The 26,579-nt window shown below is 38.9% G+C and overlaps 2 protein-coding genes across 4 annotated transcripts in view; one reads left to right on the forward strand and one right to left on the reverse strand.

The window, feature by feature from the left end:
• On the reverse strand, positions 1–23,108 carry NOP14 (NOP14 nucleolar protein). 2 transcript variants are annotated; one of them, XM_039723948.1, is made up of 18 exons: positions 22,600–23,108; positions 20,323–20,457; positions 19,400–19,541; positions 18,673–18,818; positions 18,125–18,262; positions 16,854–16,976; positions 15,598–15,729; positions 14,152–14,398; positions 12,753–12,883; positions 12,476–12,561; positions 10,771–10,906; positions 8,830–8,931; positions 7,908–8,061; positions 3,283–3,442; positions 2,859–3,006; positions 1,754–1,872; positions 653–808; positions 1–301 (listed from the first exon to the last, which is right to left on the reverse strand). In XM_039723948.1, exons 1-18 carry the CDS (start codon positions 22,795–22,797, stop codon positions 202–204), a joined length of 2,553 nt encoding a protein of 850 aa, XP_039579882.1. In that variant the 5' UTR covers positions 22,798–23,108; the 3' UTR covers positions 1–201. The 2 variants fall into 2 exon arrangements, with proteins under 2 accessions (XP_039579882.1, XP_039579881.1); XM_039723947.1 differs by having other exon boundaries at positions 14,152–14,473.
• Positions 23,109–23,335: 227 nt separating this feature from the next.
• The window catches only part of GRK4 (G protein-coupled receptor kinase 4), a 38,981-nt gene continuing 35,737 nt past the window's right edge, over positions 23,336–26,579 (forward strand). For both annotated transcript variants that reach the window (XR_005629242.1, XM_039723939.1), the window contains exon 1: positions 23,336–23,620. Coding sequence is in view for 1 of the 2 variants with exons in the window: in XM_039723939.1 (XP_039579873.1) it covers positions 23,569–23,620 (52 nt within the window). In the remaining variant the exon portion in view is untranslated. The remainder of the gene's footprint in view (positions 23,621–26,579) is intronic.

Raw genomic sequence — 26,579 nt, forward strand, 5'->3', positions numbered from 1 at the left:
TACATACAAAAGTGTTATTTTTATTTTCCTTATGAAAAGTTGTGGATTTTCCTAATAAGCAGGTTCATTTTTTTTTCAAACAGATCCAATGATGTTTTTTCCTCAAAAGGAATGCATCCAAAAAATAAAATTAAAATCTGTTGAAAAGCCATGATTGGGTGTTTGATATGGTAGTAAGCTTCCTGCTGTAGATAGTCCCAATTAATTCTGCCATTTTTTCCTTTTCATTGCTTTCCATTCACCTTCCTGTGTAGCAAGGCTACCAAGAAGTTCTTTCACTTTTCTTTTTCTGGCCGCATCTCTGTAAAACAAACAATCAACATATAAAATAATTCAGAAAGATTATACTGGGGAAAAATAAGTATACTTAGAGAATAATTATTAATTTATAAAAAGCCCCACAATTCTTTAATTTCACCAACACACCATTTAAATAAAAACATTTTGCATCCTCCTAAACTAGAGAAATGAAACCACAAAGTTGAAAACACTTTAAATGATCTCTATTGAAAATGTTTGGTTTTCCTCAAATTATCGCATTTTATTTAAGTTTAGTGTGGTTGATCATTTATGTCAGTCTTGGGACACAGCAAAGAAATGAACACATGGCAGGACAACCCCCAAAGTGGTGCTGAAGCAAAGGCTACGTTACCTCTCCATGATTTCTGACAGCTGCATTCTAGCCAGGTATTGGTTATCTTTCCGAATCTCATGAATGGCTCCTTTAAGTTCACGTTTATGCCTCTGGATCAGCTGCTTCCTTTCTTGCTCCTTCTTGCTGCCTGCCTGCTTTTTTCCAAACTCTAAGCTGAAATAAGAATGTATGTGTAAGCACAGAACACCTTAAACCCACAACTTTTTCATATTTATCAGGAGAGGTTTTGTATGAAAACCAACTCAGTATTTTAACTCCTGCATATTACATGGGTAAGTTGCAAAATAAGAAGTTGCCCAATGAACATACTGAAAAACACTCACCAGACCTTCTAACTGCACTTCATCATCATGCCAATGACCACACTTCTATTCCCCATATGCAGTCTGCACTTTGAACAGACTAAAAAAATCTAGACTAGAAGAATGGAAGACATTTGGAGAAAGATGGAACCTCCCCATACATCTTAAATTTTTCCAGACCTTCTCAGCAGATGCATTTTACAGAAAAAGCCTGATCAATTAATTGAGGATAAGTGTGTATGGCAGAGCAAAGCTGTCCTCTTCAATTATTAGAATAAATAAAAGTAGATACTTTGTGCCCATGTAGATAACCAATATGGCTAAATAAATCAGCAGCCAATATAAAGCAGATTTTCTGAATCAGAACACTGTTCTATTATCTACAAAACTAAATTTGTGTTTTTCACCATCCATCTTTTACCATCATATATTTCATATACATTATGAACTACTCACTCTTATTCTTCTGATCTGAGTGCCTGACAGAGCATTCAGTAAAGCACCTGACCAGATAGTAACAATCTAATAACCTTGATATTTGTTAATTTACAATTCATTATATGGGCAAGAGTTGACTTTCAGTGCTATTTTTCCTACAAGATAATTGTTCTTAAAATTACTTGCCTTTTTTTTCTTTCCCTCCCGACCACACAAGTAGATGACCCCTTTAGAATTATACACAAAATCTAGCAGAAAAACAGTTGGTTTGTGTCCTGCTTTCCAAATCCATTCTAGCTTGCTACAAATCTTAAGGTTTAAATGCACCTTCCCTTTGCATCCAGGGCTCTTTACTTACACTTTCACAATTTTAGGAGTATACTGTTTCAATGGCACTGGCTTCTTTTTCTCACATATCAGTGGGGTATAGTGTTTTTCTTTGTTCTCCAGCTCTTTCAGAGCACTATGATACCATTCCTGAAAATGCAGAACAAATTACAATTGTAAAAGCATATCAAGGCTACCATAAATCAAAAGCTATTGTTAATTGAATCAACAGTAATGCTCTCCCCATGAATTTTTTTTCCTGTGTTAAGTCACAGCTACTCATTAGGACACTGCTAACACTGACATGCTGTAATCCAAGTTGGATAATTCTTAAAAGCCTTTGGAAGTCTATTAAAATGGTATCATGAACAATAAGAAAGGTCTGCTCAGACTTTTCCTTTCATGGTAATTTTAACAATGACTGGCATGAACAATAAGAAAGGTCTGCCTGCTGGTAGTTTCACCTAACAGAGGAAGAAGCAAGACTAAAGGCAGTTTAACTCAGACTCTTCCTTTCATGGTAATTTTAACAATGACTGTTTTTTAAAAATTTTGATGGCAAAAAACATAGGCCATTTGCCTTCATCTGAGTAATAAAACTTTGTTCTCCAAGGACATTTTACAATGCTTCTTTGAGGGAAAGATGATTTTGCTACATTCAGAAAAGACTGATTAAAAATCTGAATCTCATTTCTAGAAAATAAGCAACTGTCCTAGGTAAGGTACTGAGCAGGCATACTAATGTTCATTTTACATATACAGTTGTAAGTTTTACCTCCCCAGTTTGGTACATGTATTATTTTACCAAGGTCTTCGAGATTCACTACAAAAGTATGACAGCAACCAGATGTCCATATTACTCTTATAAATTATGTCACTCATGGAATGCCACATTATTACAAGCCAAGTGCTGTTCTCTTCATTTAGACAGGCAAGACAACATATACAATGGAAAAATACCTTTTCTAAATATTCTCTGTTTTTTTACTTCTTCCACGGGAATATCAAAATGCCTGAACATTGAAAAAATTAATACTTATACTAGTTTTTGGGTTTTTTTTAATGCACAGATGAAGATCACAGAATTTATTAACAAAACAAACATATTGATTATTTAAATCCCGAGGAATACATACCTGCATTTTTTCAGGATATTCATTTACTGGCATATGTTGTGTAAGCAGTTTTCTGACAGGATGCATTATTTCATGGAATGATGGTAAAGATTCATACAGAGATGCACATTTTTTAATAAGGTCAAAACACAGGGCTAGACATGATAACCTGTTAATGCACAAAAAATTAACAATTTCAGATGCAAAAACTGCAGTGGATTTTCAAATAAAATCAACTGAATTAATTAAATTTGGACTGTTAGCAGAATCCATTAAAATTACTTGGCAGAACCAGTTACAACTAGAAATAGTTGTTAATTCAGACTAAAAATTTCTCTCTCCTAAGCAAATACCAAAAGAATTCCATCAGCAACAAATCTTTACGTCAGCACACTGAACACAGCAGATGACCTGGTATTTTTTCTGTTCTACACTTCTTACATACCTGGTATGATTTATCTCTGTTCTGCTGGCTTCCTTTAATCTAGTCACAATACTCAATGGCACATTTTGCTTCTCCCAACTTTTCAGATCCTCCTTATCACACACCAATAGCAATTCTAAATTTTTCCCCACTGGCGTAAATGGATGCACTACAGTATAACCTAAAAAACCAAGAACAACAGTCATTAAACAAGGTCACTTCTACACATTCTTTCTAAAGAAAAACAGCCAACTCATTTTACATTTTTAATTGTACTACCTTTAAAAACACTTCTATCTGTATTAAATTTTTCTAAACAATGGAAAACACTGGAGCATGGGGACATGGGTCAGTGCTCTAGTCACAGAATCCAAAGGCAGGGACTGGGAGAATCAAGTACTGTCCACTGTAGAAGGTCAGGCTTGAGACTAAGGAACCTGAATGTGCTCTGCTCCCTGGGACCTTAGACATCTGAGGGTCCTGAGGGAACTAGCAAGATAAAGCTCCTAAACCACTTTCATATTTGAAAAGCTGTAGTTCCCAGTGACTGGAAAAAGGGAAAAACAATCCTCATTTTTAAGAAGGGAAAGAGAAGAGATTCAGGAAGCTACAAGTTGATCAGCATTACCTCCATGCCTAGCAAGACTGTGGAGCAGATCCTCCTGGAAACCAGGACAAAACACATGAAAAACACAGTGACAGGCAACATGGCTTCATTAAGGGCAAATTGTGCCTGACAGGTTTGGTGGCCTTCTATGACAGGATTACAGCGTTGATGGGTAAGGAAAGAGCAACTGACATAATCTACTCAGATTTGTACAAAGCATTTGAGACTGTCCTGAACAACATCCTGGTCTCTAAACTGGAGAGGCATGAATCTGGCAGGTGTATGACTCAGCAGGTAAGCAATTATCTGGATGGTCACAGCCACAATTGTGGCCAATGGCTCCATGTATGGATGGACAGCAGTGTTCTGAACATCTTGGGTGGGGACACAGACAGTGGGATTGAGTACACCCTCAGCAAGCCTGCAGGTGATACCAGGGTGAGTCATGTGCTTGATACTCTACAGGAAGGGGATGCCACCCAGAGGGACCCTGACAGGCTTCAGAGGGGGGGCCATGTGAACCTCATGCAGTTCAATAAGACAAACTGGGAGGTCCTGCATGTGAGTTGGGGCAATCCTACACATGGATACAGACTGGGCATTATGAGTGGATTAAGAGCAGCTTTGCAGAGAACTCAGGGTATTGGTGGATAAGAACCTGAATTCTGAGCTGACAGTGTGCCCTTGCAGCCCAGAAAGCCAGTGCATCCTGGGCTGCAACAAAAGCTCGGCAGATCAAGGAAGGGGAATCTTCTCTACTTCACTGTCATGAGATCCCACTTGAAGGAATGTGTTCAGCTCTGAGGTCCCCACAGAAGGACACAGACCTGGCTCAAGAGCATGCAGAGGAAGGTCATGAAGATGACCAGAGCACTTCCCATTTGAGGGAGCTGGGGTTGTTCAGCCTAGAGAAGATAAGGCCCTGAGGAGACCTTACAGCAACATTCCAGTATTTAAGTGAGGCCTATAGGAAAGATGGGGAGGAACTCTTTATCAGGAAGTGGAGTGATAAGATGAGGAGTAACAGTTTTAAACTGACAGAGGGCAGATTTGCACTAGATAAAAAGAAGAAACTCTTCACTATGAGATGGTGAGACACTGGACTACAGGCTACCCAGAGAAGTTGTGGGTGCCCCAGCCCTGGAAGTCTTCAAGGCCAGGCTGGACAAGGCTTTGAGCAACCTGGTCTAGTGAAGGTATCCCTGCCCACGGCAGGGGGGCGTTAGAAATGGATGGTCTTTGAGGTCCCTTTCAACTCAAACCATTCTGTGATTCTTTGATTCATTCTGTGGATGGGGAAAGTTAAGACATGAAGGTTCATGTTTGCCCTGTGGGAAACAGGATGCACAGTTAAACTGCAGGTTTGGTCCAGGATGGAGCACTGGATATGCTTAAGAGGATAAGGCAGGTACAGGACTTTCCCACGGGGTCACAAGCAGAAGGCTTTGGCCAGAAGGTGCCCATGAGGCACAGGGAGAGCCCACAGCTGCAGCCAAAGCCTGTCCTGTGATCCCACAGCAGGGGCCCTCAGACACACTGTGAAGTCCTCTCCCACTCCAGCTGAGGGGTTTAACACAGGAGGAGCATGGAACACAGAAAATATACTGGAGCAGGGCATATGGAAAACAAAGGAATTCCTATGCACAGATCACAAGCTGATCTGTGAAACTACTTACACAGCAACATGAAAGAAGCATCTGAGGAATTTCTTGGCTAAGGGACAAAATAATTTGCAGTCTCTGTGCTGGACCTAGGGGGTCTTTTTCCCCTCTTTGTTTTCCTCATGTCCTGCAAGATTGCAGTGGAATTGAATTCAAAACTTTTTCAAACTTTAAGTTCAGATTATTTACATGCTCTACAACTTGTATATAGCTCTTCACAGACAGGCAAGAAGACAGTATATTTAAAGAAAGGTTTTTAAGGTTTGAGACCCAAAGATGTAAAAGATCATGACACACACAAGCTTATGCAAGATCAGGAACTAAGATGAGTGAGTTTTATTATCTGCTTTACTTGTGAGAGGATAGCAGATCTCATTAACAATTCAATTAGTTAAAGTTATCAACCATGACAACTCCTTCCCACTCCCTCCACCTACAGCTTTTCTTTTTTAAGGTAATAGTTTTTACTCTAAATCAGACTGTATTTCAGTCTCTTATGAAGCTGCATTCCATATATCTTTCTCATGTGAGAAATTTATGGATCAAGATAATAAAATAGAAACTTTTAAGTGTTTATTTGCTGACTCTAATATTAAAACTGAACCCTGAGAATTCTTTTGGTGTGATGGTGCATCAACATTCCAGAGAGCTGCATGTCTGCTTATTTTAAAATATTCTCTGTTGATAGCTTAACCATCACAACTACCAGAACAACTTCCACCATGAATATTTAAAAACACAATTGGATACTTTGGGAACTTCAGAACATCAACACTGACTGGAAAGTTCTCAAAGAGAACACCTCTTATGTATCTTTTATTGAGCTTTTCCTCACTGCTAACAGAAACCAACACCATGCAGATTTAACTAGTGCAAAATCATTAACAGAAATAAAAAGAAATATTTTAAACAAAGTAACAATTGATCAATGATTACCACTAAAAATTTTTCACGTTTCTTATCTAATTTTGCAGAACCCTGTGTTTTAACTTTACCAAAACCCTCTGTAGATGAAATACTCCTAATATACACAAAGGAGAGAATACTTTTAGTACTACGTAACCCACCCACTCCATAACCTCTTCCCACCTCCTCCTAAGGGTTCAGCTGTTGGTGTTCTGAGAATCCAGGGCTTAGCTGTGATGCAGCCCAGCTGTGTAACCTTGGCTCACACTTCAGAGGAAACTGCTAAGCTGTGAGAAGCAGCTAGGGAAAGGTCTGTGGGGTACATCCATGCCACATAACAAAGGTGAAACTGCAGTGATAGGTTTGCTGAGAAAAGGCATCAGTAGTAGATCAAAAATTCAAAATGGAAAAAAAAAAGGCAGCATTGAAAGGCAAAAAAAAATCCTGAAGGGAAAGGAAGGGAGCTGCCTACTGAAGTACTGGAATACTGACAGAAGCTAAACCTTCCTCACCAGACTGATGACTATTTAGAGAACAGACTCTTAAGGATCTTATCAAGAGTGATAAGCATACTAACACATAGTGTGTAGTTCATTAAATCCCAGATATCTTGTGAGTTTATCAAATTATTCCAATTTTCACTTGGTAATATCCTGCCTACAGAGTCTCCTCCTGCATACTGTGCCCAGACAAAAATATTAACACATGAATTAGTTACTATGCTCTGACAAAACTCCTCAAAAGTAAATTATTGTCACTGAACAGGTCAACAAAAAGAGCCCCAGAACCAGAACAGCTTTAAAGACAGAAACTAATAAAAGAAAAAAAAACTTAAGAGAGACTGGCAAAATAAAAAAAAATTGCTAACACAGGGATCACACTGAAAAGAATTTTGTTATCCCTGTTGTCTGTGCAAACTGTTAAGTTTACACACTTATTTTACTAATCCTGCTTGTGGGGATAGCTGCCCTCTATTACACTACTACAAATCCATGTCAGATAAAGAAAACCACCAGCTTTGTGATATACACCTCTCATTTAGCTCTCATTTATGTGATACAGCTATTAACTGAAGATTAAGGGTATCTGCAGCATGAGCTGCTGCCTCACTGTGAACTTACAGGGTACTCATCAGGAATCCATTAGGAACTCTGAATTTCAGAACACAGTCCAATCACACAGTCTGTTTAGAACAACAACACTGCAAAAATACTGCACTGTGGCCAACATGAGTTCATTTCCTTTAATAACTTCAGTCCTTTCCTTCCTGCCAACAACACGAGAGGATCCAGCTCATGACAAGATGCCCAAGAATCAAGGTTGTGTTTGGCTGAAATTGCAGATGATTTTGTGCTTTTGTTCAAAACCAATGAAATCAGTGTGAAATATTCATATTTAAAACATTTAAAAGATGAACCCAAATACTAAAATGGACTCTAAACAAAATACTCATTTACTCTAAACAAACTCACCCTGGGCCTGGTTTTTGGGTAGAGAGATGTGAAGTACTCCAAGAAGGAAATTGATGAGTTCTGGTACAAATCTTCTGGAGAGAGATACATATTCCAGGAACAAACAGCATATAAATAACCCTTTAATAACGTCTTGCAATGTTGTAATGCGACACTAAAAGAAAAAAAAAGAACATAATATTCCTAATTAAAAGTCTATACATAACAAATACAGAATCTCCCAATATATTAATTATTAACTATATTGTAAGCATTGGAAGTATATAAAATTACAGCCTTTGATCTTTGATGAGAACCACACTGGTTTTCCCTGGTCCTCAACTGAAGAGCATCTGCAGAACTGAGTAACAGGTTTATCAGAACTCATTTAGCCACTAGAAGGTGCTAAACCACAAACAATAAATCCTTCAGAAATGAATTAGTGAAATAGAAGGCTCTCAGTAACTTGGCAGCAATTGAGCAATTAGCTCAAGACTTTTGAAACATAGAAAAATAAGGACATGTTTTAACTCAATGCACTGAATTAGGTACATTTTCAAGGAAAACAACTACTGCCAATTTTTAAGTAAATAACCTCTCAAGTATGAAGAAATGCAATATATGGAAAAGAAACCACTAATGAATGACTTCAGACTGTATTCAGTCTGTTCTATTAGTCCCATGTAATTCACCATAGAAGGAATTACTTTGTGACAGCTTGAAAAATTGAAGAGGGATGTTTTTGTGAGTTGGACTATAGCCTGCAAGGATGTTTTCCTCTTCATCCTTTCTTCCAATTACTATCTGTGGCTATACCAAGCACAAAGCTGCCTTTGCAAGTACATTTCCACTACATAATTTAATACTAACATATATATTTGGAGTCTGAGGAAGAAATAATATACGTATAATATAATCCTGAGGTAAAACATTACAGACATACCTTAGTAAGTAGCTGACTCATGTACATAAAAGCAGGTGTTACAACTGGGTGCCAGAAGTCAGAAGTTGGAAACAGCAGAGACACAATTTTCAAATAAATAAGCTGATTGCACATAAAACAGAATAAGACAAAATATAGTTAAGACATTATTCCCAGCATCTTGTCTTTATACATATGTAACTTTTGAATGAATAACTGCCACACAGTAGTCAAAAATACTACAATATACATAATTTTGAGATATCTGTTGTGATATGCACAACTCATTTATTGAGATAACTGTTGAAGCTAGATGAGAAGAAGGAATATCCATTATGAGATATCCATTATAGGTCTAATATTGGATTGAGGCAGCTGAAAGAACAACTAAGAAGGAACTCTGCCTCCCAACCCATTTACTCCATGAGAACCCCATCTGATCCCCCTCAGCTCACCACAGTCACATACTCTCACACCACCAACACAGGAGCACATGGCCACACAGCACCTGACACCTTTCAACCTCAGCACAATGAAGTGACCAGAATCCTCAGGCACTGGCACACACCAACAAACTTTTTCAGCCGAAAGAGCTAAGCAGTGATTAGTGACACTTTTATTGAAGGGGACTTGAGTGACCTGTCAAGATCATATGGAAATTAAACATCATCTGCAAGGTAATTATGAAAATTACTTAAGTGGATATTTGCACAGTAAAGCAGATGGAAGTAAAGTTTCATTGCTTCCTCTCTGTTCCTCCTTGATTGTGAAAAAATAATCTCCTGAAGTGTTTTGGTTACTAAATAGTCTGAATTGCAGGCTAAGATAACAGTAGACATATGAAAAGCCATAAGACAGCTGATCTATGGAATATTCATTCAAACAAGTGCTTTGAGAATACAAAGTGATATAATTCCACCTTAAAAGATAATGATGGCCTGCAACCTGGCAAAGTCTAGTGAAGGGAATGAAAGCCAAAAGTGCAACTTTTGTTATAAAGATGACAGCGACAAATCAAAAATAAAAGTTAAAAGTTCTCAACAATACATTTCCTGCAAAACCCAAATATCCTGAATAAAGACTCTTCAAAACAACTCAATATATCTTCCAAGCTGTAAGAACCAAAGTCCATTTTCCTTCAACAGTCTAATTATTCCATTAGGCAGCAGCAATTCATCAAGCTGACAGAAACCAAGTAGCTCCCTCTTAATTAGATTTATGCTTTGTCTTTGAAACTTCACTATAATTAAAAAATAATCATTTTCCTATGCTCCCTTTTTGAATTCTCCAACAGCCATTTACTTAGACACTGTAAAAGGAATCTCTTCACATTTAACATGGCAAGTGAAAATGGGCTATTACCAATACAACAAGGAAAGAAATTCTTTCCAAGTCACTAGTTTGGCCATTATCTATATATAAAGTACTAAGAAATGTAATTTTATATCCATAATAATATTCTCTTAGTTTGTTTTTTGTTTGGTTTTTGTTTTGGTTGGGTGTTTTTTGGTTTTGTTTTTTTAACCCAAGAGATATTGCAGAGATATCACACTTCCATGGAGCATGTTTTTTTAACATTTGTATTTTCACAATTAAAGAAGTCACAATGCAACTGATGACATCACTCCTTCCTAAAACTACCAATTTAAGTTTCATCTGGAAAACAAACAGTGTTCTTCTATGAAGACTGGAGAGACAATTTTAAGATCTTTTCCCCTTATTAATTCCAGTCACACTTCTATTCTGAAGAATGTGTGTGTATTATTTGTTTATTTCCTAGGGGTGGGGATTTTTTGTTGTTGTGGGGGTTTTTGTTGCAACTTATCTCCAGAAAGGCAATTTAAAATACTGAAAAGCCTAGAAAGTCAGAGATGCTGATAATTCACTACCTAATGTCATTTTGCACTTATTACCATTCTGTACTAATGCAAAGGGATTATCCCAGCAATGTGGATTTGTTACCGTGTCTAAACCTGGAAACGTTGCACGGCCTTTGACTTCAATTACTTCTTCCAGATCATGTGCAGCGTCTCGAAGGATAAACTTGACACTGTCACTGGCTGCCTCAGGAAACATCTGGCAAAGATTGTACAATGGCCTATTAACAAGAAATTTAAGTCATAATCAAGTAACTGATGTTAATAAAAAATTGATTTTTAAGCACCCATAGGAAGGTTTCTCGTGTTCCATCTATATTGTAACAATAACAAATTGCCTGCAACAAATGTTCCTTTTTAGAATATAAATTATTACTGTAATACTTTAGTTTACAGAGACATGTACTTTTCATTTGACCTTCTCAGAATCCCTGATTTTAAGTTTCTAAATCTTAGATGAAAAATGATTTTGAACTTTAAAATACACTCCTAAATCATTTGCCATGGTTATGACATATCGTCCTTCTGAATCTAACTGTAGATATTACTGCAGTGAAGTATGCTGGCTTACACTAGACAGCCCACTATTCTAAACACTCTTAGGCAATATTAAACAACATGTAAGACAGCAATGTGGTTAGCAAAATTATTAGTGCAAACAAGAAAAAAAACCCCAAACATGAAGTCAGATCAGCTCCTGCCCTATGCCTACTGCCTACAGGCATATGCAGTCTGGAACCTGAATCTGTTTGGTCTTCCAGCAGTTTCAGTGAAATTTGTCTGCAGAGATATTAATATATCCCAGTTCTAAAAGACAATCAAAACATATTTACCCTTTGGTACAAACCATGTGTGACAGTATCAATGGGTCAGAGCCCTTCCTGATGAATGCAACAGAGCAATGAATGCTAATACTGCACGGAACAGATTTTTAAAATCTTACTGAATTTAGCAGGAAATTTAAAAAAAAATATGCTGAAAACTACATAAAAATAACTTGAAAGAAACCTGCCTATCCTGGAAAGTCAAGATTAGGAACCACTGACCAATTTTGTTTGGAAGGGACCTTTGGAGATCATCTGATGCAGCCCCCTGGTCAAAGCATGGCTAACTTCAAAGCTGGATCAGGTTGCTCATAGCTTTGTTACATTTTCTCCATCTTCACAGCTTCTCTGGGAAACTAATTTTAATGTTCAGTACCTTTTCTGAGAAGATTTTTTTCTTTAAATCTAATTGCAATTTCCCTTGTTGCAGCCCTTGCCCATTAACTCTTGTCCTTTGCTGTATACCTCTGAGACAAACTTGGCTCTCTCCTCACAACGCCAAACTGACAACTTCCTGCAAAGTGTTTAGCTGGAACTTCCATATGAGCTTACTGTAACACTTTAATTCCATTTTCATTTAGCTCTCTGAGTGAATTCACAGAACTAAAGCCCATGGAAAAAACCAGAGATTGTAACAGAAACTGCACAGTGTCAGTGCAAAGCTCAAAATCCTTTAGCAGCTGTCTAAATAACCTCCTAGAAAGGAGTTTCATGCATATATGGTATTACTTATCCACTACCCACAAAAAGCATCTTGCAAATCAAAAAATACATTCTGAGGTTTTGAAAATCTCTTGGTATAATTAATAGATCAAGTAACATGTGAAACAAAGTTAAAACATAAAGGCTAAGAGTTACCAGCTGACAAGTTCTACAGGATATTTGAAACAAGCAACAAGATAAATACTTTACTCTAGGTAGCTTTTCTCTTTAAACCCTGAAGGAGCAAAAGGATTTAATACTTACAGGACTAGTTTGTCAATTGTTCTGAGCTCTGGTGAATCCAGAGTTGCTAACTCTCCAATATATTCCAAAAGGAAGCCAAATAATTTCTGCAAGAAATATGTTAAAATTATTAAGTTTTTCTTCATTGTACATATTTTTGAACAGTGATACAGACTTAGAAAATGAAGATTATCATGTTAATTCTACTGTTACTCACAACATAGAAGCATGCTCCCTAAATACTTACTAAAACTTACTCTGGAATTAAAAGTTATTTTAAACATAAAACAAAACATACTTCCAACTTTGCTTTGTTTCCCACGGCAAGGCTTGGATGATTGCATTTCTGAATTCTCTCCAGTATAATAAGCTGCTGTTCTATTGTTCTTCCAGCCAATAAAGACTTAAATGTCTCATAAGACTCAGGAACTAGAAAATAAAAACAAAAATTGACCACACAAAAAACTCAAACTTTACAGCTTTAATTCAAATGAATGTGCAAAAAACTTCCAATCTGAAAATTATATTGTTCAGAAAAAAAGACACCAGAAATGTTTTAAATAATTACCTTTTAAAGACTAATAATCTATTAGCATATGTGTAGCATTACTCCTATGAACACAAGTCAGAAAATAACATGTTTTTCAATGCTTAAAACTCAAGTCATCCTCTATTTACCATGTATACTGAGCAGCACAACTATGCTGACACAAAGCAGAATTAATCCTCAACACACATTCAATCAAAAATTTACCATAATGCAGCTACCTTTATGTTTAATTCACACCTAATTAGCTTTTGTGTGAAGAACATTAAGAAAAGTAACAATATCACCACAAATATAAAATTATTTTTAAAAAACTTCAAAAAACCAACAACCCTGGCATGTATTTTGTTTTTTATAGAAGTCAACATGCTAGAAGACATCCTAACTAGTTGTGGTTTTTTGAGTTATTTTAATATGACTGCTTTCTGTTAAAGCAAATCCTGAATGCAATTCAAAAGGCTTTGTGTAGTAAGTCATCTTCTTTGGATGGAAAAACACAAGCACTTAAGGAAGTTGTTTGAAAGGTTGTTTAATCTTGCAACAGATACTTTTGTTCGAGAAATCTACACTAGGACAATAGTTAGATGAATTATGTACTTAATATGAATAAATGTTTTGTGTACTACTTGAAACATGTCTCCTCCTTCCTGCTAGGCATGGACCCAAGACCAGTCAAACTCTGAGTGTCTCTACAATAACTCAATGTTACATCACAGGGATTAAACTTCAGAATCCTGTCTCTCCAGCATCTTCTGACAAAAATATCAGTCCAAACACCAGAGAAATTATCACAGAAAACGGTTCTGGCTTCTCTTAGGTAAAACAGTAGCACTTTGGATTGGATAAGCTGGCTGCCTTAAGAAAGAAACACAGGTATTTTTATTTTACTCCCCTGTTTTTATCTTCTAATTCTGATGCTGCTCAGAGGCATAGAAACTGCTCTGGGATGAAACAGATCTGGTTCCTACTTCTCTAAGCATGAATAGGTTTGCTCACTAAGAACAGCAGTTACTGGCTGCTCTTTGAATAGTAGAAGACAACGAAGGAGCAAAACTTCCTGAATGAATCAAAGACCTACAGGGCAGAGAAACTGACTGGTTGTTACAAACCCCCTGACAACAAAGGATCTCTGCATCAGTCCTTTACTTACCAGCAAATGTGTAGGGAAGCTCTGATTTGGCAGCTTCTCTCTCTGGATCTAATTTCTCCACATTCTGTGATTCATTTTCATTTGCCTTGTGTTTCGTCTCTTCGTTAGTCTCTGCAGCTTCTCCTTCACTCTCCAGATCAGATTCAATATCAGAGTGGCCATCTGCAGCATCATCATCCTCCTCATCTTCACTCGCAGATTCTTCCTGACTTTCTTCTTCATTCTCATTATCTTCTTCCTCTCCTTCCTCCTCTTCTTCCTCTCCTTCCTCCTCTTCTTCCTCCTCTCCTTCCTCCTCATTTTCAATATTAATTTTCCCATCCTGTCCATAGAGAAAACAAGCCAGTTAAAACACTGATAAAGTGGCAGCACTTCAACACAGCCACCATGCAAAACCATCTTAAATATGCACCAAGAAAATTTGAGCCTTGCTACCCTGACCAGACAGTGAATGCCAGCAGTGCCAGACAATAAAGGATATTAGAGAGAGAACATACATACAGATATAAAAAAGGTAGGGTATTTTCAAGGGGCTGAAAGAAATTGGAAGAAGAGATAGTATACGAGGAATAAAAGAAACCACACAGAAGGAAAACCATCAGATGATACAAAAAGGACTTTAACATCACTTACAGGAACATTCTTTGTATAAAAATATGTTCCTTCTCTGTGTTAAAATAGCTTATCAGATACACATTTGGTCCCATCCTGATTTTATTAATCATCAGTTTAAATTCACATTCACAACTGGTATTCTCCCCTTCAGGGAGAACAGCAGTTCCCTTGTTATTTGTGTGTGAGAAGACAGAATCAGCACACACGTGCACCACAGCCTTGGTGACTGGTAATATCAGCTTTAAGGCTATGCTGCTCTGCCACCTTAATCAAACACATGTCAGAAATCTACTCATGTTCAGACTGAAATTCAGTGGACACTGTATCAATGCAGTGAAAATTAAAAAAAAAAAAATACCAGAAATGCCAAAGAGCCTCCTGTTCAACCCAGCAGCCCGTGGCAGAGGAGGCTACTCTAATAGCAAGAATACAGTCAGGATACTTGACACTTGTAAGGCCACACAGAACACAGCATGCAGTTTTGGGCCTTCAAATAAAGGTATTGATAAACCGCAGCAAGTTCAGTAGAAAGCCACCAAGACTACTGGGGGCTGGGGTATCTGCTCTGTGAGGAGAGGCAGGCCTGGGCTTACTTAGCCTGGCTATTAAGAAAACCTCTTCACAGTAAGAGCAGTCAGTGCACATCTCTGAGCAGCCTCCATTCTTGGAGATTTTCCAAGAACAGACTGGATCTGAGTAAACTGGTGATTTCATAGTTGACCCTGCTCTGAGCAGGAGGTTGAACTAAATGTCTCCACAGAGCTCACTTGCCAACTGTTTTTCCTAATCTTTTTCACAGACCTCTGAAAATTCATAAATTTGAAACCTTACCTTGTAAGACAATAGACGTCTGTCATCTTTATCCAGGATAAAGCCATCAGCCAGATCATCAGCTGACATGTGGCTGGGTCTCTTTTTATTTGCCTCTTCATCTATTCCACGCATGCGACGTAATCGATCTGCCTGTGTTTCACAAGAAATACCACACACAGATGTGAGACATCTAGATCAATCATGTAACCACACCAAAACAGAAGAGCTCTCAAATACTAAAGCTAGGAAAACACAAGGAAAAAAAGTTAATTTGGATTACTCAAAAAGTTGGTGTAAAATAAAACCCCAACAACTTGAGAAATTATAGGCAAAAGCTGACAATATCTTTTTTTTTGTAGGGAGTTTAGTCTGATAAGAGCACACAGTCAATTGGATTAGCTTATTTAAAAGGCTTTAAAACTGAGTTAACCAGAAGCATTGTGTTCTCTTATTTTAAAATTTATCTCTTTTGCTTTATGGGACATCATTACTAGAAAATAAAAGCTTCTACTGTGCTTCAGGATTTTGCAGTGTTTATGTTTCACGTGTGTGTATCAAGCTTGTAGTGAACACAACCATATCCTAAGATTTTTGGGATACAGGCTGAGCATCAAACTCTAAGATGGCAAGAGTAGAAAAGAAAAAAGTATCTCTCTGTTCTGCTATTATATACTGAGCTGCTCTGATGCAATCTGAAGGTACTGAATTTCCTACAGTCTTAAAAGTGTTCTTAGTATACCAAAACAAAAGAAAAAAAGTGAAACATTTACCAAATTATTCCATCTTCCCATAAGACTCAGAGCTCCACGTAACAGAAATAGCATGCAACATTTCCAAGACATTCATATCCCTCTGCAAAGCAAAGCTATGCACATGCTACCACTGAAAAGCTCTTGCAACAACAGAAGAAAGCAATAAATGACTTGCCCAGTGTATTAATTCAACTGCTGTGCAACATGAGACTCCACTAACTTAGGAGCACCTCTCAACTCTGAATAATTTAAAACATTTAAAGGCAAATCAAAGTAACATTACATTTTTATTGGAGGAAGATTGACTCATTTCATAAACTTCCACAGTCACATACTAGGCCTATGGTGGTTTTTTTGGTTGTTTTAATATCAGATTACAAACACAAACAGAAGAGCTCCTGAATTCACTCTCTGATGAATTGCAGTTTAGTACAGCCACTTATAATCTAAGGTCAAGGAATGAATTTAAGCAGTCACTCCCAAAAGACAGGCCCCAAACAATCTCAGCCATAAATGGTATACCTCGAGCTTCTGGAGTCGGGCCTGCTCCTCTTTGGCCAATTCTTCTTCTGTCTTCAGCCTTTCTGAAGGTTTTGCTTTCATCTCAAATCCAAGTTCTCGAACAATCATATCATATTCATCGGGCTAAAGAAATATTTATGCAATTGTTTATTATCTTAAGTTTCATTATTCTGCTTTGCAGCCATCCCTCCACCAGGCTGCTTCCAAAGCAAGCTGCAAAAACACTCAACTCAGAATTAAGACAAGGAATGTTAAGAATAGTTGAACAGAAATTCTCCTGGAATTTCCCTCTTCCTTACTTAAATTACTCTGAAATGAAAAGCTTAAAAAGAGTATCTTAAATAATAACTGGATTACTTATCACTTAAAAAAACCTTAAAAATATTGTTTATTGAGAAAACACAGTCAGAAGTAATCAATTAATAAATTTATAATTTATATTACACTTTACATTTCACATGAGATAAGCCTTAGCTAGCTCCACTACATGGAAGTCTAGCTTAAAGAAAATAAAAATGGATGCTGCTATTCAATGATCTTCAACATGCCATGGAGCAACTTAAACCCAAAAATCAATACACCAAAATATGAACTTTTGGTCCAGTATCTTCTGTTGTACTTTGAGATCAGTTTTAATGCAAGACTGAACTACTTAACTGAAGTTATAAAATCTGGATTCTACTGCAAAACAATAAATGGAAATTCATGATGTTCTGCAAGAAAATACATATTTACAGAAGAAAAATAAAAAAGCTCAACAGAATGACTATTCTTACATTTAAAAGTTCATTTCCCTTAGTACAGAACACAAATGACAGAAAAAGCATGAGACCATATGATATCTACTCAAAAGTAAATTTTTTTCATTCCTTTTTTGAAACTGACAGAGCCCAGTTTCAACAAGGAAATGTCTATTGTCAAGTCGTAGCTGTTTCATCAAAAGAACACTCCAAAGGCACTCAAAATAAGTCAGTGTTCCCAACAATTTTAATTCTTCAAGAAAATTTACTCTGTAGTCAGGAGTATTGCTCAGTCTGCAATCTGCCTCTCACTTGACAATTAAAGAAAAGCAAACTAATTAAAATCAGAGAAACCATACAAATCCCTATATTCCTCCAACTAATCAGATTGTTGTAAAACTGCAGCACTCCTTCAATGTCAATAGCAGCAAACATTTTGTTTTATTAAGTGATAATTTGCCTTATAGTTCAGCCACTGCAAGTCAAAACAAGTTACTAGAACCAAGGAAATCAGTCTAGTCAAAACCTCACCTTGGGTTTTTCTACTTCTTTGTCCTTCCTCTCTGACTTCGGGGTTTTGTGGGCCATAAGGGTTTGGATTTCCTTCCAGTCTTTGTCAAGTTTTTCTGTCAGTTCTAGGGCACTTTCTCTCCGAGTCTGCCTCTCTTGCTAGAAAAATAAAACAAAACCAAATGCAGCAGTTATGTACAGATATACATGACATAGCATTCATAACTTAAAAACCAAAATGCTGTCTTGAACAAATGAATTATTTCAAATATTTACCATTTTGAAGCTGCAAACATTCTTTGTGAAGAAGTATAGAGCTATGGTGAATGGTACAAGGGTTGCATTCAGAAAGCAGGTGTGAACACAAGGAGAGATTTGGGGATACAAAACAATGGCAGATACACAAGTTATATCTAAAATGTCTACAAAGTCAGACTTTATTCAAGGAGCTTGGACTCCTCTCAGCTTCCTCCTTTGTTTGCTATGCCACTATTATTCTATTCTACAAATACAGGGATGGTGACAGCTTCTTAATCATGCTCATTTATATTTCAGGGCTAAAAACTCACCTTTTCTTGTTTAGATTTGGCTATCATCTCTTCAAGCAGTTCTTTCCTAGACTTAGGTTTTTCCTCTTCTTCATCCTGCTGCTCACTTGATACTTTTTTACGAAGGAGGCCTCCACCCCCTCCGAAGTGAGCTGCAGTTAATTCAGCTAGGGAAGAAAAGGAGGATGTAAATCTTTCAAATCCACACATGACTGCAAGAGTGCTGCTGCTAGGACAGTATCTCCCAATTCTTTGAGAATGGGAGCAATTTTAACTATTGAAGCAGTCATGCATTAATCCCATCCCTATGAGAATGGCCATACCAAAAGAGATTATGTCAGACACATAATTTACACTGACAAATACTTGGGATGAGGTAGGATTATACTTTTTCCCTGTATTTATCCAACAGGTAGGTCCAAAGATGCAAGAAAGCAACCAGAAAACTCACACTTTAGATTCTGGCCAAAGGGCTCAAAATCCAGGTACCTGTTTATGTTGAAAAGCTACAGAGTAAAGAAGCTTGCCAGTAGTATGTCCCACTTAATCCCTGCCAAAGTCCAGACAGCTGGTTTGTGTGTGACCAAGAAGTAATCAAATCTGGTTTAAACATTCCAACCAAGAACATGATATTCTCTCACTGAGAGAATATCATGAATACTGACTCACTGAGAGACAGTACTGAACAAATGATATACACATTTACCAGTAACAAAATTACCAGTGAAACCCAGCTGGCACTTCTTACCTGACAGTGCTCCTGTTTCTTCTGTGTCACTGTCACTATCAACAATATCATTTAGTTTTTCAATTTCTGCCAAAGATTGGCCATAGTGAGTCAATTCCTCATCTTCATTAAGATTATAGATATTCTTCTTTCCATAATTTTGCTAAGAACAGTAAAACAAACTAATGAAATCTCAAAAGATCTTTAGCACCCAGACAACAAAATAACACAGCCTTTAGTTTCAGTGCTAGTTGAGGAGATTTTTATTCCAGTGTTTTGCTGGAACTTAACTCTGGAATAAGAGCACTGTCAGACCAATATTTTAATTCAAATACATTTTAAGTGAGAGAGTGTCATGTCTCTCTTACACTGAAGGACAAATGGACTAACCCAGGAAACCTAGGGAAGCTGAAGTTTTAGCTATGTGTCAGTAACATCAATTTTTAACTACTGAATTTCAGGCCTAATGAAACAGATTTCAACCTATAAAAATTACACTGTTTAATTCTGGATACTGAGTGTGATGAGGCAGAAAGGACAGTACTGCACATTCAATTCACAGTACAGAATGACAGCAAGTTACAGAGTTCCACTCAGCTACTGAATATACTTGATGGTGACCTCCTTTTCCTAATTTAACTCCTAAAACAAAGCAGTCAAAAAAACCAATTAATCAATGAATCTGCTTATAACTAGCTTTCTTGCACGTTGGTACTCAAAAAACCATCTGCTTCAAACAGTTGTCTTGCAAAACCAAAAAGATTTAATGAAAAAAATTCTATTTCCACAAAAAATTCCTTTTTTCTAAGTTCCAAACCTATAAAACAAAAAATAAAGCATTACCCTGCAAAACCTTCTATTAAGGGGGCGCTCCCAACCTAAAAATTCATGTGTGCCTTGTGGTTTTGTGTTTGGCTTTCTTTTTATTTTTTTTTATTGTTTACCTGTCTTTCCAGAGCGAATCGTCTGATCATCTTTTCCTCGGGAGTGATTTTGGTGTTGTATTCACCAAAACGTTTATCTTTAAACACATTTGTCTTTTCTCTTTCTTTATATTCTTTCAGTAATGTTTGATTGCGCTGGAAGGAAAAAGACAAAAGGGGATAAAATTAAAAGAACAGAGAGTAACTGCTGCCAAAGCCAACGTGAAAGACTCCATTGTATCCTATCAACATAATCTTTATATTGCCATCATATCATAAATAATAATTTATCAGAATGCAATGAAAGAGAAGGAAAAAATAATATGATTAAGTTTTCTTATAAGCACCCAAGTGAAGATAAAGTGTTACACCATATCTCACCTTTATTTTATCACATACAAAACCTGTGCATTTACACTGAAAAATTCTGATATGTCTTGAAAGCTTAGTAAACTAAGAATAACACATTAAAGAAAGCAAAAAAAGCCAGCAAAAGTTAGCTGAACCTTTTTTTGGGGCATTTAATCTAAGACAGAAAAGCCTTGAGTGGATCCACACATCTAGACCTGTGTCAGTGCTTAGTGTGGGAGAGTCAAGTATCAAGTCAATAAAAAGAAGTTTATCACACACCTACACAAGGTACTTATCATGTACTCTACTTTTGGGACAGGTAAGGAAATAAGTTTACTTTCCAGTGCCAGTGACCTAATTCATGACAAATATCTGATTTATTGTATTATAAAATAAAACCCCAAATCCCAAAATGTGATGTACAACATTCATGAAGTTTTCTAAAATCTTGACTAATAGTAACAAAATCTGAAAGCTAATTTATAATTTCATGCTGAAGATATTATATAGTTTCTAAAGAAAAAAAATGTTGGCTGAAGAAAAAATGTATAGGTTAAAGAAATACCCATTTTTATTTAAAGCACATGAACAGACTCTTACAGAAAGACACTGTGCCATTCATATTACCAGAACCTCACAAAGTGCTGCACTCAAGGTAAAGGCTGGGTTTCCTACTCTAGACCTCTGCAGCCTCACTGAGCATTCACAATTTTCATACGCTGCTGTAAATGACACTGAAACTCAGGTTTCATCTAATATTGTGCCAGTTCTACCTTCTCTGTACTTCTTACAGTGACCACTATACATATGTATAATGCATAATATGTACATATTTCTATGTACATATTATTTACATTTATGCATATGACTATTATACATGAGTGTATAATGTTCATATACACTGTCTGTATGGCTGAGACACTGTATATGAACATTAACACCTCCTAATACATTTGGTATCAAAAAGCATTTTTGTGGGGTTTTTCTGTATTCAATAATTTGATTACTTCTCCTATTGATAAAAAAGAAAATACCTAATGCATCACTTTTCACAATACATGTAACATGATAAAATATCTCTTTGCTTTCATTCATTTGCCTGTCCAGTAAGTCCTTTAAATTCTGTTTACAGCATGTATGTAACATGTCAGAGAACATCTGGGACATACTTCCAAATTGCCTTTTTCAGCTTTTTTTAACCTACATAGGTTTGAACTTTGCTGGTTGTGTGAAGTGACAGACAACTAAGAAGTCCTGTTTTTCACCCAGGGATAAGGTAGGCTGCTGGAATCCCAGATGCATAGTATGACACACTCTCCCTTGTGCATCACAGATTTTGGTCAGGTAGCTACTGATGGCAAGAGAGAAAGAATAAGAGACATTTTGAAAATGATACAAGGGTCGAAGATAAAAAATTTACTCTTAAGTTGTATGGTGATCCATATGACAGCGGGGAACAGATCATTACATCCCAACACACTTCTACAAGATTCAGTCTGTGCACAAAAAATCACCCGCATTTGTTTCCCAGATCAACAGTAGTTTCTTTGTAGCTACGCATTCTCACTGTATCCCGACCTTAGTGCTCTTTCAATCTTTCATTATTATATCACCGTTACAATATTATTAAAAAGCTGAACATCCTGTGATGACCAGAACCGACCAAAGTAATGAACACTGGCTCTGATGCAGCACTTACCCGCGGACACCACGTGCCATCGCACTGTGGACCTGGGTAACTCATTCCCAAGACAAGAAGAGCTGCACTAGTGAACGCTGGGGGCTGCAGTGGCCGGAGCCACTCCCGAGCTCTGCATCACCCCGAGCACGCTGAGGGCACCGGCCACTCCTCCTGTGTTCCACCCAGGTGGGCGCCCATTCCACCTGAGAGCGCTCCAGGCCATCAACACACACCATGCTTCCTCCCTGCTCTGGATGTCCTCTTACCTTCTTGATGGCCTTGGACCGTGAGACTCCCGGCAGCCCCACATCGTTTTTGGTCTTCCTCCCCAGAATGTCAAACTTCTGCCTGTTGACTTTCACCTCAAAGGGGTTGCTCTTGACCACGGCCATCGCCGACTTCACGGGGCCCTTCGCTGTGGAGGGCCCTGACACCTTTTTCTTCCGCTTCGCCGCCTTCCCCATCTCTGCTCCGGCTGCCCGTGGGGCCGCGGGGGGGAGGCAGCGGCTCGGCCCTCAGAGCGCGGGGCCAAGACCGGGGTGCCAACGGGGCGCGCAAAATGGCGCCGAGGGGGCGCAAAACCCCCTGAATTCCCCCTTGGCCTGACCCCTGCTCTCCGCCACAGCTCCGTGAGAGCCGGAGGGGCGGGGAGCGGAGGAGGGAGCACAGGAGAGGAGGGAGAAGGGAGAAGACAGAGCAGCGCGGCCCCGGCGCGCCCCTCACCCCGCCGTACCCAGCGCTACCACATGCGCACCGGCAGCTCACCACCTCTCGCGAGAGCCCTCCCCCAGTACCGCGATATTTGCCGCTCTGCTCCCCGCCCGCTTGGGGACGAGGCCGGGGAAGGTTTGACGCACTACATATCCCAGCAGCCCCACAAGACATCGCGCGCGCGTGTCCCCAGCGCACAGCGCGCTCTGCCTGCTGGGACTTGCAGTCCCGGTAGCTGTGAGGGGGTGGCAGCGCAGGGGCGGTGCTGCCTGAGGCGGGCGGAGGAGCCATGGCCGGGGCGGGAGGGCGCTGCCTGCTCTCCGTCTCCGCCCTCGGGGAGGGGGAGCGCGGTGCCGGGGCGAGCAGCGGGTGATGGGGAAGAGGCGAGCGCAGTGCTGAGGTCCTCTGGGGCCGGATGAGCCGAGGCTTGGCGCCGCGGCGGTGGCGGGGCTGGAGGAGGGGGCGAAGGAGGCTCTAGGGGCGGCCCCCGCTCCGGCTGCCCTGAGGGGAAGGAGCCCCCGACCATGGAAATCGAGAACATCGTGGCCAACACGGTGCTGCTGAAAGCCCGGGAGGGTGAGAGCCGCGGGGCGAGGCGAAGGAGGAGAAGCGGGAGTTCGAGGCGGGGCGGGCTGAGGACGTATGTTGGGGGAGGAAAAGGGTCTGAGGTGAGGGGTAAAGGGGCCCGCGAGGAGGGGGAGAGGAAGTGATGGAGGAGAAGAGGCTGGGAGGGAGGAGAGGCTGCCGGGCAGGGGGTCTGGGCGGGGCGGGGACCCCTCGAGGTGGCGGCGGGAGCCCTCCCGGGGCGGGCAGAGAGTCCCGGGCAGTGCCCTGAGGCACCTGCCCTGCTCCTCCCGCGGGATCTGTTTGGAGTTACCGGCTTGTGGCTTTGCTTCTGAAAAAAACACCCCTTCCTCCTTCCCCCTTGACTCTAATAGTGTTTTTACCGGATGTTTTAAAAAGGTCGTTAATCTGTAAGTTCTCAGTTTGTTTATAAATATAAATGCTTATGGATAGAAACGATAAAGTGACATAAATCTTCTCTGGAAAAATCTTGCACTCCATCTTGCTGAAATTCCTGCCTGTGAAAGACGTAGCTGTAGAATGTGACCTGTACTTTGCAGTCGAATATTTTGGATTATCCTAATACAAAAGTGTGCTGTTTCCCATCAGATTAACACCTTCGGTTTGACTCCCCAGAACACCTTGAGCTGAAGATTCCTGCCCCCAGCTAACAAACGTTTTGGGTAGTTAATTAGTTTTAGTATAGCACGTGGTTGCTGTTTAAAAAAACATCCTAGGCTAAGATTGTCCTACTGCTTTTTCGTGTATGTAACTGTCCATTAAATGGCCACTTGAATATCTCCCTGGATTACCAGTGTACTTAGTGCAGAGTATATTTTTCAACTTTGAAATGTGCATATTCTTTTTGGACTGGATCCTGCTTGTCTTAATTGTGCTGAGGAGTCCCATTAGTTAAGCTGGAGCTGTTTAAAGTGAGTAAGAGCAGCAGAATCTGCCTCTGTATGTTTTGCAAGTTCCTCCAACTCTAAATGGGTTTGGCACTTACGCCATATGTGTATCCAGTTAAATTTGCCTTAAGCAGCAAGAGAGGAAAATCAGCTTTTTGACTTTGAAGTGGGGTTTAAAAAGCAGAACAGTGATCACAATTTTGGGCCATTTTCCAGCCTTAGCTGAAGAGACCACCTCAAACTAGAGGACATGTTTTGGCTGGTTTCACTGACGGTAACATGTCTGTGGTGGTGCTGCCTGGATTTGGAATTTGCATTGAAGTGATCTGAGAAATGAAGGGAGAGTGGAATCTGGCTCAGAACTTTGCTGTGCCCAAACCCTCACCACAAAGAGCGGAGTGGTAATCTGCAGAGCCTTTTAAGTGGATGCTTAATGTCAGGCTGCCTCTTTAGTTAAGGTTTCACTATGTTTAAAAGAAATTATAGTGGTAGAACTGACCAAACAAGATATTTTAATGAACTAAATGAAAGTCTGAGAGCAGCTGATGTGAAGATCAGTTCTACCTGACGTGAAACTTTAAAAATAATGGTAATAATCTGTTACTCTCTTTGTACCTTCAATTGGCCTGGGCTCTGTTGTGTAAGCATGCACAAAAAAAATGTGAATTCTGGCTTTGAAACTCTAGAACTCCATTGATCAATTGGTAAAAGGTCTTTCACCTTTTTAGGTCTCAGTCTCTGTGCATGGGGTACTTTTTATGTCACATTTTTCAAAAGCCTCCTTGAAATGAAAGTGTTTTCTATCTGTTGCATGCTCTGGCTGGTCTGGGAATGTCTGGTTTGCTCCATCTGTCAAGACCATTCCATAAAATCCCTGTCCCAGCTCTGTTTTTGTGTGCCTGATAGACTGCAAGGCAATGGGATTTGTGAAGGTAGTGTGTGAGATAGATGTTTTAATACATTCTTTGCTAAAAGGGCCTCACAACTGGGACAGAAGAGCAGACTTTCAAATTACTTTCTTTCTATTATCACACTCTATAGTGTATGGAGAGGTGGGATAGCATGGAAAAGTGCAGAATTATTTCTTGTGGAGGAAAGTAAAATCCAAAGCTAATGTACAACAGCAGCTTCACTTATTTTCATGTATAGGCTTTAGCCATGTCAGTAATCCTTCTCCTCAGTGTAGGTGAGAGAAGGTCTCACATGGATAACAAATCAGTTGTACAAGCAAATAAAATAACATGTAAATTACTGTTTTATTCTTTATTTGTGGTGCATGTCAAAAGAAATCAGTGAGGCATGGGTCAGTCCAACTTGAGACTCTTTTCTGATGAAGATGAGAGTAGTAAAAGGTTGTACCATTCAATGCATCTTACAAAGTCTTTTAACCCTCCACATTTCTATTATCATACTCTATAGTGTATGGAGAGGTGGGATAGCATGGAAAAGTGCAGAATTATTTCTTGTGGAGGAAAGTAAAATCCAAAGCTAATGTACAACAGCAGCTTCACTTATTTTCATGTATAGGCTTTAGCCATGTCAGTAATCCTTCTCCTCAGTGTAGGTGAGAGAAGGTGTTCACATGGATAACAAATCAGTTGTACAAGCAAATAAAATAACATGTAAATTACTGTTTTATTCTTTATTTGTGGTGCATGTCAAAAGAAATCAGTGAGGCATGGGTCAGTCCAACTTGAGACTCTTTTCTGATGAAGATGAGAGTAGTAAAAGGTTGTACCATTGAATGCATCTTACAAAGTCTTTTAACCCTAGATATGTAATTTTCATTTTGTAAATATAGAAACAATAAAAGATCTGTACCTGTCCACTTCTGGTTAAAGAGTATGACAGGTACCTAATGGGAATCCAGAAATTCCCAATGAATAACATCAAACCTTACCTGAGCACATAAACCAGTTTTGTACCCATAATTTCCCTCTCATTGTAGGTACTCTAATACTTCTGGATGTGAATATTATTTGTGTTTTACATTTGTGGGTGTGCAGAATCAGCACACCTTGAACAGTGAGGTTCATGTCTACCATTTAAATCTGATTTGATAT

This window comes from Passer montanus, unplaced genomic scaffold, assembly GCF_014805655.1.
Source record: "Passer montanus isolate IOZ18808 unplaced genomic scaffold, ASM1480565v1 scaffold51, whole genome shotgun sequence".
Taxonomy (NCBI): domain Eukaryota; kingdom Metazoa; phylum Chordata; class Aves; order Passeriformes; family Passeridae; genus Passer; species Passer montanus.

Bases quoted from the DNA above. Each gene is read 5' to 3' on its own strand.
- NOP14 (XM_039723947.1), bottom strand. From the start codon at position 22,797: ATGGGGAAGGCGGCGAAGCGGAAGAAAAAGGTGTCAGGGCCCTCCACA. The intron at 16,977-18,124 runs GTGAGGTTTTGA...ATATTTCTTTAG, and splicing joins AAGAAGTAGAAAAACCCAAG to CCCGATGAATATGATATGAT. The intron at 3,007-3,282 runs GTATGTAAGAAG...GTGCATTAACAG, and splicing joins ACAGAGATAAATCATACCAG to GTTATCATGTCTAGCCCTGT.